Raw genomic sequence first — 20,646 nt, 5'->3', positions numbered from 1 at the left:
CGGCTAACAGATGATTAGATCAACACGCACCACCTGTGAAATCTAATCAGCTGCCAGCTGTGTCTCGCCGTCAGCGCATGCCCCGCCCCTGCCCGCTGGTGCTCGTCTTCAGTACCATGGACAGCGGCGGTGACTTTTCCTCCTACAAACAGTGTTATTATTCCTTTTTGCTTTACTTTTCCTGTTTTTCTTGTTTATTTTATTTCTACTATGTGCCATAAAAAAAAAAAAAAAAGAGAGCTTTATTTCGCCAATTTACCCCCTGGCCATACTTTTCCTTCCTGGTGAAAGAAGTAAAGCAGTGGTGTTCAAAAAGAAGAGTCTTTTTTAGCTGTGTTTGCTTCGCACTTACGGAAGTGGTTAAGGTTGGCTTGCATGTAAGGCACACTCTCTGGGCTTGTGGTGGCGGACCTCCGCTTACACCCGCACGGCGAATATTTTTATGCCTTCTTTTATTATAATTGCCAAGATACACATTTAATAAGTACCTCTACTCGCTAAATATAGCAACAAAAAAAAGTTGCTAAACTGCATCAGAGATAATTTCTGCTACGTCTTAGTTGTGTTGTGAAGTGCCAACCGGAAGCATCAAATCCGCATTCATGACAGACTTCCCAGAATATGTAAATATAATGATCATGATACCTATGTTCCGGTACCAAAATGTATTCCGATACTTTTTGATACTTTTCTAAATAAAGGGGACCACAAAAAAATGTCATTATTGGCTTTATTTTAACAAAAAATCTTAGCGTACATTAAACATATGTTTCTTATTCCCAGTTTGTCCTTTGGCATTGAGACTGCCTTCGGAGGCTGTAGCTGAGTGTGCAGCCCCATACATTTCTCCTCATGAGCTAAATTGAATCCTGTCTCTGTTTGATTCCTTTGCTTCTTGTCTTGTCTAATAGATGTCATCCCTGTTTGAACCTGAGAGTACCGATACTTTTTGGTACTTTTCGATACTTTTCTAAATAAAGGGGACCACAAAAAATTGTCATTATTGGCTTTATTTTAACAAAAAATCTTAGGGTACATTAAACATATATTTATTATTGCAAGTTTGTCCTTAAATAAAATAGTGAACATACAAGACAACTTGTCTTTTATTAGTAAGTAAACAAACAAAGGCTATGTAATAAATACTTATTCTTCTGTTGTTTGGATACTTTACATTAGTTCTCGATACCACAAATTTAGGTATCGATCCGATACCAAGTAGTTACAGGATCATACATTGGTCATATTCAAAGTCCTCATGTGTCCAGGGGCGTATTTCCAGAATTTATAAACATGATAGAATTTTTTTAAATATAAAAAATATCGATGCAATCATAGTAGTATCGACTAAATACACTATTGTACTCGGTATCATTACAGTGGATGTTAGGTGTAGATCTACCCATGGCATTTGTTTACATTAGCTGTGACGCCGGTGAGCTATTTTATCCTCCTACGGTGTGTAGTGAAGCACGTTTAGCTATTCCTCGTCCTGCAGTGATAATGATACTTGTAAGAAAAGTACTTTATTAGTGATTTAGAAGTAGCTAAAACCCTGCCGACGGCGGATGGATGTTCGCAGCTAGCTAGCACCATAACTTAACCTTTATCGATAGTTTTTTAAGCCAAAATGCGTCCATTTTAAATACTCTGTGATATTGCGCTGCCGAATATGCTCCTCTGCTTGTAAAACCAGCAATGTCACGACAAAGTGACACCGCCCCGTCATGCCCGGGAACCGGTACTTTTTCAAACAGGGTATAGTACCGTTTTTGATTCATCAGTCCCGCCATACTATACCAGTACCGGTATACCGTACAACCCTAGTGCCCACATCTGATGGTTCTTTATATGTTCATAACCACACCGCAAACACTGCGGCACACTGAGGCTATGACAGTACCCGCTAGTACCTGATAGTACTTTGAAATGCAGACACGGGGAAATGGCGAGGGGGGAACACAAGTGTGTACATTAGTTTTTCAGTCTGAGCGGATAGAAAGGACTCGCTAGTTGGTGCCGTCGTATCCTTGGTCACGTCTTTAGGTGATGTGGCGCCGCCAGCTGCGACACAAACACACACACACACACACACACACACACACACACACACACACACACACACACACACTATGTCTATGCTTCCATTAGAATTCCACACCTCGTTCAGATCTCCCTCCAGCTCTGAATTCCCTCCTTTTTAAGTTTCCTTCCTCGCAGCCGTCCTGCCTTCACCCAAGCTAATTATGGGGGTGTTTAACTCACTTTTTTAGCACATTTCTTCTCAAACACACGTTTGGAACGGTGCAATGACAGGGGGGTTGGATAAAAATCCCCTGAAGAGCAGGGAAACCTGCTAAACACGCTTGTAGGGATGATGTAGTTTTTTTTTTAAATCAATTAAGAATCACGATTCATTCGAAAATCGATTGTTTTTTTTTTTGACACCCCTACTATATAAAGTTGGGGCAAAGAAGGGGGAGGGGCGAGACATGTGTTCCTCACTCCATGGGGAGTATGTAACAGACAATATTGAAAAGCACAACGCAGAGGGACGACTGAATACACGAGGGGACACTTCCCACAGCACGACGACAAAAGTTCACTTCACTTGTACGCTGCGGAAGCTTCAACTCCGATGAGACTTGCTATCCCAACGTCGCCAGCTAGTGTCCCGACATGCATATTACAGTAGTTAGCTGTCGCTTCCGCAGCGCCGCAAGATAAAATATGAATACAAAAGGCCTCGCTCTGTGCACCAACAACGCATTGGAGTGGCAGAAACACCAGTCTTGTGGGAGACAGATGGGCTGAAATGAGAAGGTTTCACCCGCTTCCTTAACCACACGGTTTCATATATATATACATATATATATATATATATATATATATATATATATATATATATATATATATATATATATATATATATATATATATGTATCATGAATCATAAACCACACTTGACATGAAAGATAAATGTGTCTAAACACAGAAAACTCCACATTGTGGTCGTTCAAGTCTCAGTATTGAGCTTTCTGACTGCTTGCTAGAAGCACAATACTTGACAGCAGGGTTTTTCGATGGGGAAAAAAAAATAATATTATTTCAAGAATTGTTATGCTTTCATAGATGTTTTTATTTGTTGTTGTTTTTTAGATATGTAGACAATAGGGTAGAAATGTGAAAAAGGTGTATATATATATATATATATATATATATATATATATATATATATATATATATATATATACACATACACATATATACATATATTTGTACCTTTATACATACATATATACACACATATGAACACATATATACATGTATACACACATTAATACATACATACACATATTTACATACATATATACACACACACACATTTACACACATATATACATATAAATATATACACATTGACACACATATACATATACATATATACATATGTATGTACATATACATATATAAATACGTATGTGCATATATACACATACATTTAAACACACATACATATGTGTATGTACATAAATAAACGTATATGTATACATACATATACATATTTATGTATACGTAAATATATACTCTATATATATATATATATATTATATACATATATATATTTACTGTATGTATATTTTTATAAATATATATATAAATATATGTATATATATATATATATATATATATATATATATATATAAATTATATACATATATATATTTACTGTATATATATTTATATATATATATATATATATATATATATGTGTGTGTAGAATATCTATACATATGAATGTATGTATATATATATATATATATATATATATATATGTATATATATATATATATATATATATATATGTATATATATATATATATATATATATATATATATATATATATATATATGTGTGTGTAGAATATCTATACATATGAATGTATGTATGTATATATATATATATGTGTGTGTAAAATATCTATACATATGAATGTATGTATATATATATATATATATATATATATATATATATATATATATATATATATATATGTGTGTGTAGAATATCTATACATATGAATGTATGTATGTATATATATATATATATATATGTGTGTGTAGAATATCTATACATATGAATGTATGTATGTATATATATATATATATATATATATATATATATATATATATATATATATATATGCATATGAATGTATGTATACATATATATATATATATATATATATATATATATATATATATATATATATATATATAGATAGATATTATACATACATATACATACATTCATATATATATACACATAAATATAGATATGAACTCATTCTAAATATATGTACATTTTAGGAATGTCCCATTCAATATTTTTGACGTCCGATCCCGATTTGATATTTTGGCCTCAGATTCGATCCGATTTCTTCCAAGAAGTATTGGGTGCTTTCCTTAAATATTTAAAATAAACGTATCTACAATTTATGTGCTTGGATATTAGGGGTGTCAAAAAATTACAATATTTTTTTTAATGTATCTTTCCTGTAACGATTCTTAATCGATAAAGAAAAACATTTATTAAAATATAATGATTTTAATAAATAAATATGTTATTATTAATATTATTCTAATCCGTGCTGTCCAGCCACTCAGGCAAATCATATTGTTGATGTAGATGATCATATCTGCTATACACATTTACTTTAGAAAAGAGAACTGTTGGATACTTCTCTTGTTGCTTTATTTGTATTTGACTTTATTAAATGTTTGGGTCAATTTTTATTCAACAAAACTAGTTTTCTTTTAGGTAATATAGACATTTATCAGAGCTGTTCATCTAGTTTATGTAGGAATGTAGTTAATCATAGAACTGGCACCCAGTATCAAAAAAAAAGTATGGATTTTGAATCGAGAATCGTTTGAAATCGAATAACGATTCTGAATCGAATCGTTACCCTCCAGAATCGAATCAAATTGTGCGGTGCCCGAAAGCCCTGAAGAGGGTGACCAGGACAGCGGAGAAGATTATCGGTCCCAATGCTATTTAAAAATAAAAGTATTGATTTTTAAAGTCAATCAATCAAAGTTTATTTCTCTAGCCTTTAATCACAAGTGTCTCAAATAACACAACGACATCCTTGGCCCAGATCCCAAATGAATCGAGAATTGTTTTGAATCGAGAATCGACTCGAATCGTGTGGTGCCAAACATTCACAGCCCTAATAACAACTAATACTTTTTTTTTTCTTCTTTTTTATTGTTATATAATTTCTCTGAATACAGTTTTACGTGTCTTTGTGTAAATATTTCCCTGCACCCATTTATTTTATTTATTGTAATTTTCAGTTTCTTTATTTACATTTACTTATTTGTATTCATTTATTTCCCCTTATGTGGGTTGATCTTTATTTTTGTTTACTTATTTGTATTCATTTATTTCTCCTTATTTTGTTTTATTTTTTAGATTATCTTGGGGTTTTTTTTTGGGGGGGGGAAAGGAACATTTGATTTGTGATTGTATTCCTGGAACTTCCATTTGCCTTCAAACTCAATTAACACATTTTTAAAGAAAAAAAAGGCCTAATCTGCACAGCAAGTAACTGAAAGAAACTTAATAACATATTTTTTTATCAAATTATAAAATTTTGATTTTGTCTCGTATTGTTATAAATCAGACATTGAAGGCTACATTATTATTATTTTTTTTTTTAAATTTAACAGTAAGTAAACAAAAACAAAACATATTATTGGCTCCCATTTAAATCAATTGAGTTTTGCCCTCAAAGCTTTCTTGTACTCCCTCACTTTGTAAACAATAACAAAAAACACCCAAAAATTATTTTAAATTTATAAAAACAAGAAAAAAAAAGATGATACTCTGATACTATACAAGGTATCGACATCTGGATCGAACACCCCTACTTTACGGTGTCGTCCTGCTCGGTGTGTGCAGCATGCCTCGCCATTTCTTTTCCTCTAGTCCTCCAGTGATAACACTACTTGGAAGAAACTTTATTTTCCACCATGGCGGTGAGGATCGGTGTCTTAAAAGCGGCTTCGCACTGCGGATGAACGGCGCGTTTGTTGCGCGTTGCCCTCAAATTGGAGCCGGTGTTCTGGCAAGACATGCCCCCTTCCTGGGATTCATGCAACTCCTCTCATGTAAACACTGGGACACAACTAGAGCAAAGATCAGTCAAAAAAGGCAAATATCGTCTCTAATAAATATGTGATCTAATGCTATCCTATTGGAACAATATTGTTTTATGTATGCAGGATTAGAAGCCATTGCAATATTTATAATAAATTTTTTAGTGCGGTCACATGGTCTCTTGGAAGCCAGCGTGCACTTTTAAGCAGTTAAACGTGTGCGTGGGCTGATGTGTGTGTTTGTGTGTTTTTTGTGCGCGCATTATCTCCCTCTGCTAATTGAGCAATTTCACCACGGGAATATCTGCTTTTAAGGTCAGGGAACAAGGTGCTCTCTCCTGAGAAAAAAAACAAAACAAATACAAACAAAAACCCCGCGCTATCCTCCCACCAGCACTTTTTAGAATTGCCGCAGATTTATTTGTGAAAGCAATAAAACCGCTCTTGAAGGTGTTCACACTTTTGTGAACGCTAATTCATCCACCTTCTTTTCATTCGGAGCTGCAAGGACGGAGGCGTCAAATGCTCCTGTGGCTTTTCAAAACAAAAGTGCCTGCTCTGACGTGCCCCTTACATTCTTAACGAGCGACATCTCGTTGAAAAAAGAAAGGGAAAAAAATAGAGGAATGTTGTGCTTGTACTAATAATAATAATAATAATAATATTAATAATAGATTTTATTCGTAAAAAGCACTTTACATTGAGTAAACAACCTCAAAGTGCTACAGTGTATTAAAAAAAAAAAATACAAAGATAATAAAAAATAAATACAAATAAAAACTAGAACAGCCAAATAGTTAAAACTAGTACGCATATATCTAAAAAAAAAAAAGGCTTTTTTAAAAAGAAGGTTTTTTTAAAAAGCGCCATAAAAATGGCTGTGTCGTCGGCGGTCTCGTCTTGTCTCCCTGTAACGTATGTCTGCTCTTAGTGGGACTGTGCCGAAAATATACTTTTCAGTTCTTATGTGTCTTGTGCATGTTAAGAATTGACAATAAATCATCTTGAATCTTGAAAAGCATCCACAGTCTGTGGTGCCCTCAGGTGGTCAGGGAGAGCGTTCCACAGACTGGGAGCGGCGGAGCAGAAAGCCCGGTCTCCCATTGTACGTAGCTTTGTCCTCGGGGGTTGGAGGAGGTTAGCCTGTCCGGAGCGGAGGTGTCGTGTGGAGGATTTGGGGGTGAGCAGTTCTTTGAGGTAGAGGGGGGCAATCCCAGTAGGAAGGGCATTCATAGGAGTCCCAATTGTCGCGGGTTACCTGACACATAAAACGTGACGAATTTGGGAGGGTGCACTATGTACTTTTGCCGCCAGACGGTAGTAGAGTGTTGAATATCTTAAAATGTGATTTGTGGCGTGTAGAGGTTGCTCTCTAGACCACCACACACTGCCAGGAGAGCCCCGAATTCTGGGTATGACACTGTTTTTTTTTCCTTAAATCGTGTAAAATCTTTTGCTTTTGCGTCTGTGTCTCTCAACTCCAACTACTCGTCTCATCACGGCTGCTGCTAATAAAGGCGACAGGTGATTAGATGACAAGGCCCGCCTGAGCCATCTACGCACCTGTCGCTGTCTTCGAGGCCGGTCCTGACACACCCCGTACCGCGGCAGACCCCGCAGGCCACGCCCCCCTCCACATGGCGATTCCAGCTTTGCTATGTATAGTGACGCTTTCCATCATTTCCAGCAGACTGCATTGCAGAATGACCCCCCTTTTTCCTCCAACGCGAGATCCGTATGAATCCCTTCCCCACTGTATATCTGATTGGCAAACATGAACTACTATCTTAAAATAAGCATCGCAACTCCTGTTCGGGTTATTGCTCGCAACCTTGTGACACCGGTGTCCGGGAGTGACTGGAAGAAAAGCTCTGACACGCTCAGAGGAGAAGTTGCCGTTTGCTTTGCGTTTATAAATCCCTAGACCCCGTATATAAGACCACCCGTCTCTTACAGACTTGGTTCTAGGGGGACAACATATCGGTTGTGCCTTAAAATGGAATACTTCAGTCAGTGCACTTCAGTAAGTATACTGTGTACAATGTGTACAGATGTTGGGCACAGATGTTGATAAATGTAGTTCTGCCCCCAACCAGGGCGCAGGGCTACCACCATTTATTTTCTGTTACGCCCCTCTAGGAAGAAGAAAATATGTTGCACCATCCCCACTCTCCACCGCGACTATGAATAGCATAATTTGTCGATAAAAATGCTGTAAGTACACCTCTGCATAACCCTGTATCCCTAATAATATTAAAGAAAGAACACACCGTAGTCCCAGTGAAGCAAAGTACTATAAATACGTTTGTTATATTCTAGTACATAATTGTCATCTTTGCTTGCATGGAAGGAAGCTAACAGGCTAAATGCATAGACTATCCCAAATGTAAACATTGAATATGAATCACACAGTTATTAAACACATTTTAAGTGAGCAAATGCATAGGTACTCACCGATCTTGCACTGATGTTACGTTGCTACGTTGATCATGTTTGCTGGACTGTTTTTCTGTTTTGAGGGATGGCTACGGAATGTGGTACCGATTCGCGTAAACTCACAAGGTACCATATTTCGATACCTGTGAAGCACGTGCTAATCTTCTCCGCTGTCCGGGTCACCCTCTGCAGGGCTTTCCTGTCTGCAGCAGAGCAGGCAGCATATATGATTCAAAATCCATACTTTAAGAAAATACTGGGTGCCAGTTCTTTGATTAACTACATTCCTTCATTAATTTGCGTAAACTCAAGCGGTACCATATTTCGGTACCTTTGTAGCACTTTCCGTCGCGTCCAGTTACAGGCTCGACACCGGCTCGTGCGCTCGGCCGATAAACAAGCCCTCGGAGCGGACTCAGGCGGACTTCCTTCCAGGTGATGTTGCGGTTTTCCATGGCAACAAAGCAAACATGCCTGATAGAAAGTGCTCAAAAGTACAATAAGTCTACATTTTCAAAATTGGGCTAACTTACATTGGCAATGCTACTGATTAGCATTAGCGATTTTACATGGCAATTTCCACACCTCCAGATTTGGTAATAACTACAACTAAGATCCGGGTTACAATCAAACTGCTGGTCTGTTATAAGTACACTACTTACAGTATTAACACTTTATATGACTCGACAACTTTCAACTTACTGGCAAAGACTACTTCCCGACGTTGGCGACAAAACCAAAACATATGCACTTCTGCCATCTTATGTCTTGCACTTGGCCGATGAACAAGCACTCAGAACGGACTCAGGCGGACTTCCTTCGGGTGATGTTGCGGTTTTCCATGGCCACAAAGCAAACATGCCTGATAGAAAATGCTCAAAAGTACAATAAGAACTTACATTGGCAATGCTACTGATTAGCATTAGCAATTTTACACGGCAATTTCCACACCTCTAGACTTGGTAATAACTACAACTAAGATACGGGTTACAATCAAACAGCTGGTCTGTAATAAGTACACTACTTACAGTATTAACACCTTATAGGACTCAACAACTTTCAACTTACTGGCAAAGACTACTTCCCGACTTTGGCGACACACCAAAACCTATGCACTTCTGCCATCTTATGTCTTGCACTTGGCCGATGAACAAGCACTCAGAGCGGACTCAGGCGGACTTCCTTCCAGGTGATGTTGCGGTTTTCCATGGCAACAAAGCAAACATGCCTGATAGAAAATGGCTACTGATTAGTATTAGCAATTTTACACTGCAATTTCAACACCTCCAGATTTGGTAATAACTACAACTAAGATCCGGGTTACAATCAAACAGCTGGTCTGTAATAAGTACACTACTTACAGTATTAACACCTTATAGGACTCGACAACTTTCAACTTACTGGCAAAGACTACTTCCCGACTTTGGCGACACACCAAAATCTATGCACTTCTGCCATCTTATGTCTTGCACTTGGCCGATGAACAAGGACTCAGAACGGACTCAGGCGGACTTCCTTCGGGTGATGTTGCGGTTTTCCATGGCAACAAAGCAAACATGCCTGATAGAAAATGCTCAAAAGTACAATAAGAACTTACATTGGCAATGCTACTGATTAGCATTAGCGATTTTACACGGCAATTTCAACACCTCCAGATTTGGTAATAACTACAACTAAGATCCGGGTTACAATCAAACAGCTGGTCTGTAATAAGTACACTACTTACAGTATTAACATCTTATAGGACTCGACAAATTTCAACTTACTGGCAAAGACTACTTCCCGACTTTGACGACACGCCAAAATCTATACACTTCTGCCATCTTATGTCTTGGAATTGCAACTGCATGCAAATGCTACCATACAATACTTGCAAATGAGACTTTAAAGTGTAAGAAAACAAGATATAACAACAACAAATATTTAGAATAAACAAAATGTTGTTTTTAAACAACTAACATTTGTTAACACACAACATGAGTACTAGTATTGATTCCCAGGCACCTGGGATTGATACCGTATCAGTTCAAATGTTAATGGTACCTTTATCTGGATCTGTTATATTATAATGCACATTTTATGTTTCATTATTATTATTTATGAATTGTGTGAGTGATGTTGTTTAAACAGAAAAAAAAAATCCCTATTTTTACAATGTGAAAGCACTTATGCACACTAAAGTACGCAAGTGCTGTCGTTTTAAAATCCGTCCAGTGCACTTCAGCATGGAAAGTGTGCATCTGCCATTTCAGACCGATCTCCATGGTGACGCAAAATATCATCAACACGCATTTGAATCATGCATGTTGTACATGTGAGCCCATGAAAGTGGCGCTAAGAACACACAACAACACTGGTGGCCTTGTGTGTTTGTCCAATGCAGACGTTCTGCGAGTGCGTGCCCGGCTCCTCGCAGCTCAAACACCGCTGGTCCGACTCCGAAAGTACCAGGGAGACGCCGGCCAAGGTAAGGCCCCAGAACCTCCGTCGTAACAACGTGCCGCACCCTTAAACGGCAAACAGCCACTAGGGGGCGTGGTGCTAACCAGTCGGAATCAGCAATCCCGTGCACTTCCTGTGCTATAAAAACCTAATAAACGCAAATAAGGACATTTGTATCACCTTCTCACCCAACGATTAAGCGTCACCAGACACCGTTTTCGTCACACCCTGCTTTGTTTACGTCTGCGTGAGTTAGGACTGCAGATACCCGATGTACTTTGCGGCCGAGAATACCGTATTTTCCAACTCTCTAATAACTAAAGTTCCTTGGGCGAATAATGTAAACTCACTACACCGGTATGTTTTAGCGCTTTCATGGCGAGTTTACTGACAGATATAAGTAAGAACTTTATACTACTTTATATTAGAAATGGCAACAGCGGGGGATGAATGTCACATAACAAGCAGATAGAGAAAAATAAGAAGTTTATCGGACTACAAAGGCGGATGCGCGCAATTTTTCAGGATTTATGCAGATCCCAAATACAGATCAGCAGGTACCAGAAGATAAGAAAAATTGCTTTTGCACAATAATGCAAAACAAAACGTTTGATGACATTGCAAAATAAATAATTGTTCAGAACCATGAACGCAGCTGTCATGTCTGTGGTTGGTGGTCCAAAGAACCCCGAAGCGCAAGACTTCCACATGGTGGTTCTTTGGTTAAAAATGTTGCATAGATGATGTTTTACAGATCATCTTTAAGCCGCTTTCTGGCAGTCACCTCCGGATGCGCCGTTTTGTGGGCGGTCTTATTTACGTGGCTCAACTTCGGCAGTGTCTTCGCCCCGTCATTTTTGTTGTAGCGGTGTAGCGTGCAAGGACGGGCGTGGAAGAAGTGTCAAAAAATGGAGCTAACTGTTTTAATGACATTCAGACTTATTAAAATCAATAACGGAGCAGCATCTTCTAATCCGGAAACAACAACACCCCAATGTGTCCCGTGAAAAAACGTACGACCGACTCTCTAATAACTAAAGTTCCTTGGGCGAATAATGTAAACTCACTACACCGGTATGTTTTAGCGCTTTCATGGCGAGTTTACTGACAGATATAAGTAAGGACTTTACACTACTTTATATTAGAAATGGCAACAGCGGAGGATGAATGTCACATAACAAGAAGATAGAGAAAAATAAGAAGTTTATCGGACTACAAAGGCGGATGCGCGCAATTTTTCAGGATTTATGCAGATCCCAAATACAGATCAGCAGGTACAAGAAGGTAGGAAAACTTGCTTTTGCATAATATTGCGAAACAAAACGTTAGATGACATTGCAAAATAAATCATTGTTCAGAACCATGAACGCAGCTGTCATGTCTGTGATTGGTGGTCCGAAGAACCCGGAAGTGCAAGACTTCCACATGGTGGTTCTTTGGTTAAAAATGTTGCATAGATGATGTTTTACAGATAATCTTCAAGCCGCTTTCTGGCAGTCACCTCCAGATGCGCCGTTTTGTGGGCGGTCTTATTTACGTGGCTCAACTTCGGCAGCGTCTTCGTCCCGTCATTTTTGCTGTAGCGGTGTAGCGTGCAAGGACGGGGGTGGAAGAAGTGTCAAAAAATGGAGCTAACTGTTTTAATGACACTCAGACTTTACTTCAATCAATAATGGAGCAGCATCTTCTAAGCCGGAAACAACAACACCGCCAATGTGTCCCGTGAAAATCCGTCCGACCAGAACTCTCTAATAACTTAAGTTCTTTGGGCGAATAATGTAAACTCACTACACCGGTATGTTTTAGCGCTTTCATGGCGAGTTTACTGACAGATATAAGTAAGAACTTTACACTATTTTATATTAGAAATGGCAACAGCGGAGGATGAATGTCACATAACAAAAAGATAGAGAAAAAGAAGAAGCTTATCGACTATGGTATCGGCACGGACTAAAAAGGCGGACGCGCACAATTTTTCAGGATTTATGCAGATCCCAAATACATATCAGCAGAAACCAGAAGGTAAGAAAAGTTGGTTTTCCATAATAGTGTGAAACAAAACGTCAGATGACATTGCAAAATAAATCATTGTTCAGAACCATGAACGCAGCTGTCATGTCTGTGATTGGTGGTCCGAAGAACCCGGAAGTGCAAGACTTCCACATGGTGGTTCTTTGGTTAAAAATGTTGCATAGATGATGTTTTACAGATAATCTTTAAGCCGCTTTCTGGCAGTCACCTCCGGATGCGCCGTTTTGTGGGCGGTCTTATTTACGTGGCTCAACTTCGGCAGCGTCTTCGCCCCGTCATTTTTGTTGTAGCGGTGTAGCGTGCAAGGACGGGGGTGGAAGAAGTGTCAAAAAATGGAGCTAACTGTTTTAATGACACTCAGACTTTACTTCAATCAATAATGGAGCAGCATCTTCTAAGCCGGAAACAACAACACCGCCAATGTGTCCCGTGAAAATCCGTCCGACCAGAACTCTCTAATAACTAAAGTTCTTTGGGCGAATAATGTAAACTCACTACACTGGTATGTTTTAGCGCTTTCATGGCGAGTTTACTGACAGATATAAGTAAGAACTTTACACTATTTTATATTAGAAATGGCAACAGCGGAGGATGAATGTCACATAACAAAAAGATAGAGAAAAAGAAGAAGCTTATCGACTACGGTATCGGCACGGACTAAAAAGGCGGACGCGCACAATTTTTCAGGATTTATGCAGATCCCAAATACATATCAGCAGAAACCAGAAGGTAAGAAAAGTTGGTTTTGCATAATAGTGTGAAACAAAACGTCAGATGACATTGCAAAATAAATCATTGTTCAGAACCATGAACGCAGCTGTCATGTCCGTGGTTGGTGGTCCGAAGAACTCGGAAGCGCAAGACTTCCACATGGTGGTTCTTTGGTTAAAAATGTTGCATAGATGATGTTTTACAGATAATCTTTAAGCCGCTTTCTGGCAGTCACCTCCGGATGCGCCATTTTGTGGGCGGTCTTATTTACGTGGCTCAACTTCGGCAGCGTCTTCGCCCCGTCATTTTTGTTGTAGCGGTGTAGCGTGCAAGGACGGGAGTGGAAGAAGTGTCAAAAAATGGAGCTAACTGTTTTAATGACATTCAGACTTATTAAAATCAATAACGGAGCAGCATCTTCTAAGCCGGAAACAACAACACCGCCAATGTGTCCCGTGAAAAACCGACCGACCGGAACTCTCTAATAACTAAAGTTCCTTGGGCGAATAATGTAAACTCACTATACCGGTATGTTTTAGCGCTTTCATTGCGAGTTTACTGACAGATATAAGTAAGAACTTTACACTATTTTATATTAGAAATGGCAACAGCGGGGGATGAATGTCCCATAACAAGAAGATAGAGAAACATAAGAAGTTTATCGAGTACGGTGTCAGCACGGACTACAAAGGCGGATGCGCGCAATTTTCCAGGATTTATGCAGATCCCAAATACAGATCAGCAGGTACCAGAAGGTAAGACAAGTTTATTTTGCATAATATTGCGAAACAAAACGTCAGATGACATTGCAAAATAAATAATTGTTCAGAACCATGAACGCAGCTGTCCTGTCTGTGGTTGGTGGTCCGAAGAACCCGGAAGTGCAAGACTTCCACATGGTGGTTCTTTGGTTAAAAATGTTGCATAGATGATGTTATACAGATCATCTTCAAGCCGCTTTCTGGCAGTCACCTCCGGATGCGCCGTTTTGTGGGCGGTCTTATTTACGTGGATCAACTTCGGCAGTGTCTTCGCCCCGTCATTTTTGTTGTAGCGGTGTAGCGTGCAAGGACGGGAGTAAAAGACGTGTCAAAACATGGAGCTAACTGTTTTAATGACATTCAGACTTATTCAAATCAATAACGGAGCAGCATCTTCTAATCCGGAAACAACAACACGGCCAATGTGTCCCGTGAAAAACCATACGACCAGAACTCTCTAATAACTAAAGTTCCTTGGGCGAATAATATAGACTCACTACACCGGTATGTTTTAGCGCTTTCATGGCGAGTTTACTGACAGACATAAGTAAGAACTTTACACTACTTTATATTAGAAATGGCAACAGCGGGGGATGAGTGTCCCATAACAAGAAGATAGAGACAAATAAGAAGTTTATCGACTACGGTGTCGGCACGGACTACCATAGCGGGTGCGCGCAATTTTTCAGGATTTATGCAGATCCCAAATACACATCAGCAGGTACCAGAAGGTAAGAAAAGTTGCTTTTCCATAATATTGCGAAACAAAACGTCAGATGACATTGCAAAATAAATCATTGTTCAGAACCATGAACGCAGCTGTCATGTTCGTGGTTGGTGGTCCGAATAACCCGGAAGCGCAAGACTACCACACGGTGGTTCTTTGGTCAAAATGTTGCATAAATGATGTTTTACAGATCATCTTCAAGCCGCTTTCTGGCAGTCACCTCTGGATGCGCCGTTTTGTGGGCGGTCTTATTCACGTGGCTCAACTTCGGCAGCGTATTCGCCCCGTCATTTTTGTTGTAGCGGTGTAGCGTGCAAGGACGGGAGTAAAAGACGTGTCAAAACATGGAGCTAACTGTTTTAATGACATTCAGACTAATTAAAATCAAGAACGGAGCAGCATCTTCTAATCCGGAAACAACAACACCGCCAATGTGTCCCGTGAAAAACCGACCGACCGGAACTCTCTAATAACTAAAGTTCCTTGGGCGAATAATGTAGACTCACTACACCGGTATGTTTTAGCGCTTTCATGGCGAGTTTACTGACAGACATAAGTAAGAACTTTACACTACTTTATATTAGAAATGGCAACAGCGGTGGATGAATGTCCCATAACAAGAAGATAGACTACGACTACGGTGTCGGCACGGACTACAATAGCGGTTGCGCAAAAATTTTCAGGATTTATGCAGATCCCAAATACACATCAGCAGGTACCAGAAGGTAAGAAAAGTTTATTTTGCATAATTTAGCGAAACAAAACGCCAGATGATATGTCTTACCTTATACACACACCATAATAATACTCCTATGTTTATTGCGCCGACAATCAATCAAGTGGTGCGGCTTCATAGCTTACCAAAGTCGTACTAAAACATGTTGATTGATTTTTGAGCGCCGTGTGTAATGTTCTATATTTCCAATGGAACATTTAAAATGTTGGTGTTGTTTACTTGAGTCGTATTGCCGTCATATTGCAGTCTGCACACATCTCTTATGTTTGACTGCCATCTACTGGTCACACTCATCATTACACCACGTACCAAATAAAATTGCTTAGAGGTCGGTAAGGAAAACCAGGATTATTCCGTACATTAGGCGCACCGGGTTATAAGGCGCACTGTCCAGTTTTGAGGAGAAAAAATATATTTTAAGTGCGCCTTATAGTCCGGAAATTACGGTACTCAAACACACAAGAAGCAGATGAGACGCTAAGCATACTAGTGTGATGCTTTGCACGCTAGCCCGGTCAATGACACATCGACATAAAGGGGGAAATATATGCCCGTTAGCTTGCATGTCGACGTGTCATCCAACTGACAGGGCAAAATATATTTCCGACAGATACAACCTATGTGGATATGAGTAGTGTCAGTGCCTATTTCCTTCTCAATATGCTGATACGCTGAGGAAATGGGTTCCAACATTAGCACGGCTGTCATCATGGCAATGTGAAACGTATGGAGACAGCCAAATCACATGATCAAATAAGTCCTCATTCGTGTAGCCTTTAGGCATACCTTGGTAAATGTGTCCTCTTTAGTTTTGGGCATACATTAGGCTTTTAGGCATGCTTTACTTTTTTCCACCAGTATAACCATTGCTATCGTAGGTTGTAGTTGGTTTTAGTCTTTGTTTTCTGATAGTACTGACAATCATCATTATCATCCGTAGTCACTCGAAGCGAGTATGACGATCCTCCGGGTAGGGGTGTATCCCTTTATGGAGGATGCCTGTGCGTGACATTTTTTAACGTGGGGAGACTGGTGCACAGACAGTCACCACACGATCCTTGACAGATCCGGGTCAGGGTCTAGTGGCATGGAGTCCAAGACGACTGGGGCACAACGTTCCCGCTAAGGTGCGCGCCTGTGCAATTGTGCACTGCTCAAGCGTCCTCTGCAAATAAAATCAAATAAAAAAAATAAGCGCATTACATTTTCGACACGACACGGACACGACAGAGAAACAGTTATCGTTATCATTGTTCAAATATTGTAACGTCTGTCGAGACGCTTTGAGGACATGAATTCCTTTGATCACTGTATTGAGCAAAACTCTTTATTGTCGGCCATCACCAAAACATTAGTAAAAAAAAATATATCCAGCAAAAGTAGTCATTTTCTGCAGTACAAACCAGACCAAAAGCCACTTTGTTATATAAACAGAAACCGCTCGCTCGTTCTCACTTGCGCCAACACATGCACATATGGCCCTTAGCCAGTGATGCGTTTACAGCCACACAAAAAGTCGGACAACTCCAACACCACACATAAAGTGTCATTCCAGGTCGTTACACTATGATTTACTATTCTAGTGTCATTTATTAGGAATCTTAATTTATAAATATTAATCATGAAATGCTGTTAGTATATTAAATAAATACTAATAAAAATATATTTTTTACAAACAGGAATGTACACATGATCCCCTGCTTACATCTCATTGTGCAACATGCGAATGTTTTAATGGGAACTAAATGCAATGTCTGAAAGGGGTACAAATTATTTCCAAAGCAGGACCTCCACCCAGACAAACAATACAAGTACACAGTTCATGAAAAACAATATGTTTTGTTATTGTCATTGTAAGTGAATATATATATATATATATATATATATATATATATATATATATATATATATATATATATATATATATATATATATATATATATATATATATATATATATATATGTATGTATGTATGTATGTATGTATGTATGTATATGTATGTATACATATATATATATATATATATATATATATATATATATATATATACATATATATATATATATATATATACATATATATATATACATACATATATACATATATATATATAGTCATTTTGAGAGACAAGAACACATATGTCTTTTTTTGTTTTGTTTTATGATTCTGAAGATGATTAAAAAGCACTTACAAGATGCGGTTGATGAGAGTCACGGTTGTAGCCTTCAAAAGAGCCCTCTAAAACAGGGGTCCCCAAACTACGTATGTTTTTTAGATGACAAAACATTGAACGCTGATAAAGTTAGCAGTTAAATCAAGGAGGAATGAGCATCCCAATAAACAAACTAAAGACTTTATAAAGTTGTGGCAACGTTCCCGACACATCACCTGCCGCATGTTTCCTCACCTCATTAACTCTCAGTCACAGCAGCTGATCGACGCCGTATTGAGAAAATAAAAGGAACATCGAATAGTTTTCTGTTGCCTTCTTGAGACCTCTGAGAAATGCCTACCTCTTTAGGACCACCCTTTCTAGATATATAAAGATTTGTATTTACAACATTAATAATATATACATAATATAAAAATATTAAAAAAGTAAGCTTTTATTTTTATTTTTTATTTTTTTTGTAATTGGTTTTTAATCTTCATTATTTACTTCAAGTTATTACAGTATGTCTCTATATATGTATTTATTTTACTTTTTTTTTAAATAAATTTTTGGCAAAAGGGGCGCATTTTAATTTCTTACACACACTTGTTATTTCATATGTTGACCAGAGGGGGAGCACTTAAAATTTTTACACACACTTGTTATTTCATATGTTGACCAGAGGGGGAGCACTTTTAAAACCGACACACAGTCAATTTGAACGTTAGCATGTTAGTAAGCTAGCATACTTACGTTTTATGCTAGCTGTTTTGCTACTTGCTATGTCTGCACCAACAAATACTGCATTTTGGTATGTCTTCCTTACCCAGTCATTTGCTAGCTTCTTAACTTTAGCATGCTAGTATGCTAAAATTAGCATTAAAAAGTTCTAACCCTTACCCTAACATAAAAAAACTATGCAAATATAAAAAAGGCAAGCTTTTAGTTATTGTATTTTATTTTTAATTCTGTAATTGGTTTTTAATCTTCATTATTTACTTCAAGTTATCACGGTATGTCTCTATGTACATATTTATTTAGTATTTTTTAATACATTTTTGGCAAAAGGGGCAATTTCTTACACACACTTTTTATTTCATATGTTGACCAGAGGGGGAGCACTTTTAAAACCGACACACAGTCAATTTGAACGTTAGCATGTTCGTAAGCGAGCATGCTGGCTTTTTTGCTACTTTCTATGTCTACACCAACAAATACTGCATTTTGGTATTTCTTCCTTACCCAGTCATTTGCTAGCTTCTTAACATTAGCATGCTAGTATGCTAAAATTAGCATTAAAACGTTCTAACCCTAACCCTAACATATACAAACTATGCACGTATAAAAAAGGTAAGCTTTTAGTAATTTTTTTATTCTTTAATTGTTTTTTTAATCTTTGTTTACTTTTGTATGCACATTAAATCAACAAAAAAATCCTGACTTTGGAGCAATGTTCACGGACTCTAGTATTTGGCTCTCTATTAGATGCGATGGTTTTCCGTATTGGGACCACAATTTGGGTCCTAACTTGTTCACCGGTCCTCATGGACGGTACTTTTCCTTGTTGATGTCCCAAGAAAAGTAGAAATACAAGAACGCACACACACACACACACACACATGTTCTTGTATTTGTGAACTTCTTGAGACCTCCAAAAAATGCCTCCCTCTTTAGGACCACCCTTTTTTGACTATAAAGATTTTTATTTACAACATTGATCATTTATACATACTTTAAAAATATAAAAAAAAGCTTGTTGTGAAAATTTTTTTGGAATTTCAGAAGAAAAGGTCACAATTTCGCAAGAAAATTTTAGAAATTTTGGCAATGTTATAATAAGTCGTACTTTTACTCAACACACGTAAAACAAATTACAAGAAAACATTATGATAAAAGTTGGAATTTTACTCAATAACAGTCGCAATTTTACAAGAAAAGCTACACATTTTGGCAATTGTATGAAAAGAGTCGTAAATTTACTCGACACAAGTCACAATTGTATAAGAAAACTTTACAATGTTGGCAATATTATAATAGTAATCGGAATTGTACTTGGCAAAATGATGACAAAAGTCATGAGTACTTAAGTCCTTCCTTTGCTGCTGTCTTGTTTTATCATATATTGCTGCCTTTGCACCTGTCAATGTTTACTTTTGTATAAACATTAAATCAACAAAAAAATCCTGACTTTGGAGCAATGTTCACAGACTCTAGTATTTGGCTCTCTATTAGATGCGATGGTTTTCCGTATAGGGACCATGGTTTGGGTCCTAACTTGTTGGAATTTCACAAGAAAAAGGTCACAATTTCACAAGAAAAACTTGGAATTTTGGCAGTATTATAATAAAAGTCATAATTTTACTCAACGCAAGTCAAGATTGTACAAGAAAAACTGAACATGTGTGCAATATTATGATACAAGTTGGAATTTTACTCAATAACAGTCGCAATTTTACAAGAAAAAGCTGAACATTTTGGCAAGTT

The 20,646-nt window shown here is 37.8% G+C and overlaps 1 protein-coding gene across 2 annotated transcripts in view; it reads left to right on the top strand.

The window, feature by feature from the left end:
* fibcd1b (fibrinogen C domain containing 1b) overlaps window positions 1-20,646 on the top strand; it is a 387,620-nt gene that overhangs the window by 106,485 nt on the left and 260,489 nt on the right. Inside the window, exon 2 of one of the 2 annotated variants that reach the window (XM_061966494.2) lies at window positions 10,985-11,068. The exons of the other annotated variant lie outside the window; for it this stretch is intronic. Within the exon in view, the coding sequence (XP_061822478.1) occupies window positions 10,985-11,068 (84 nt within the window). The remainder of the gene's footprint in view (window positions 1-10,984; window positions 11,069-20,646) is intronic. 2 annotated transcript variants of the gene reach the window in all.

The sequence above is a fragment of the Nerophis lumbriciformis genome, linkage group LG11 (genome assembly GCF_033978685.3).
Source record: "Nerophis lumbriciformis linkage group LG11, RoL_Nlum_v2.1, whole genome shotgun sequence".
In the NCBI taxonomy this organism is placed as follows: Eukaryota; Metazoa; Chordata; class Actinopteri; order Syngnathiformes; family Syngnathidae; genus Nerophis; species Nerophis lumbriciformis.
The sequence above is the reverse complement of the archived record's forward strand: the minus strand, read 5'-3'. Positions and strand labels throughout refer to the sequence as shown.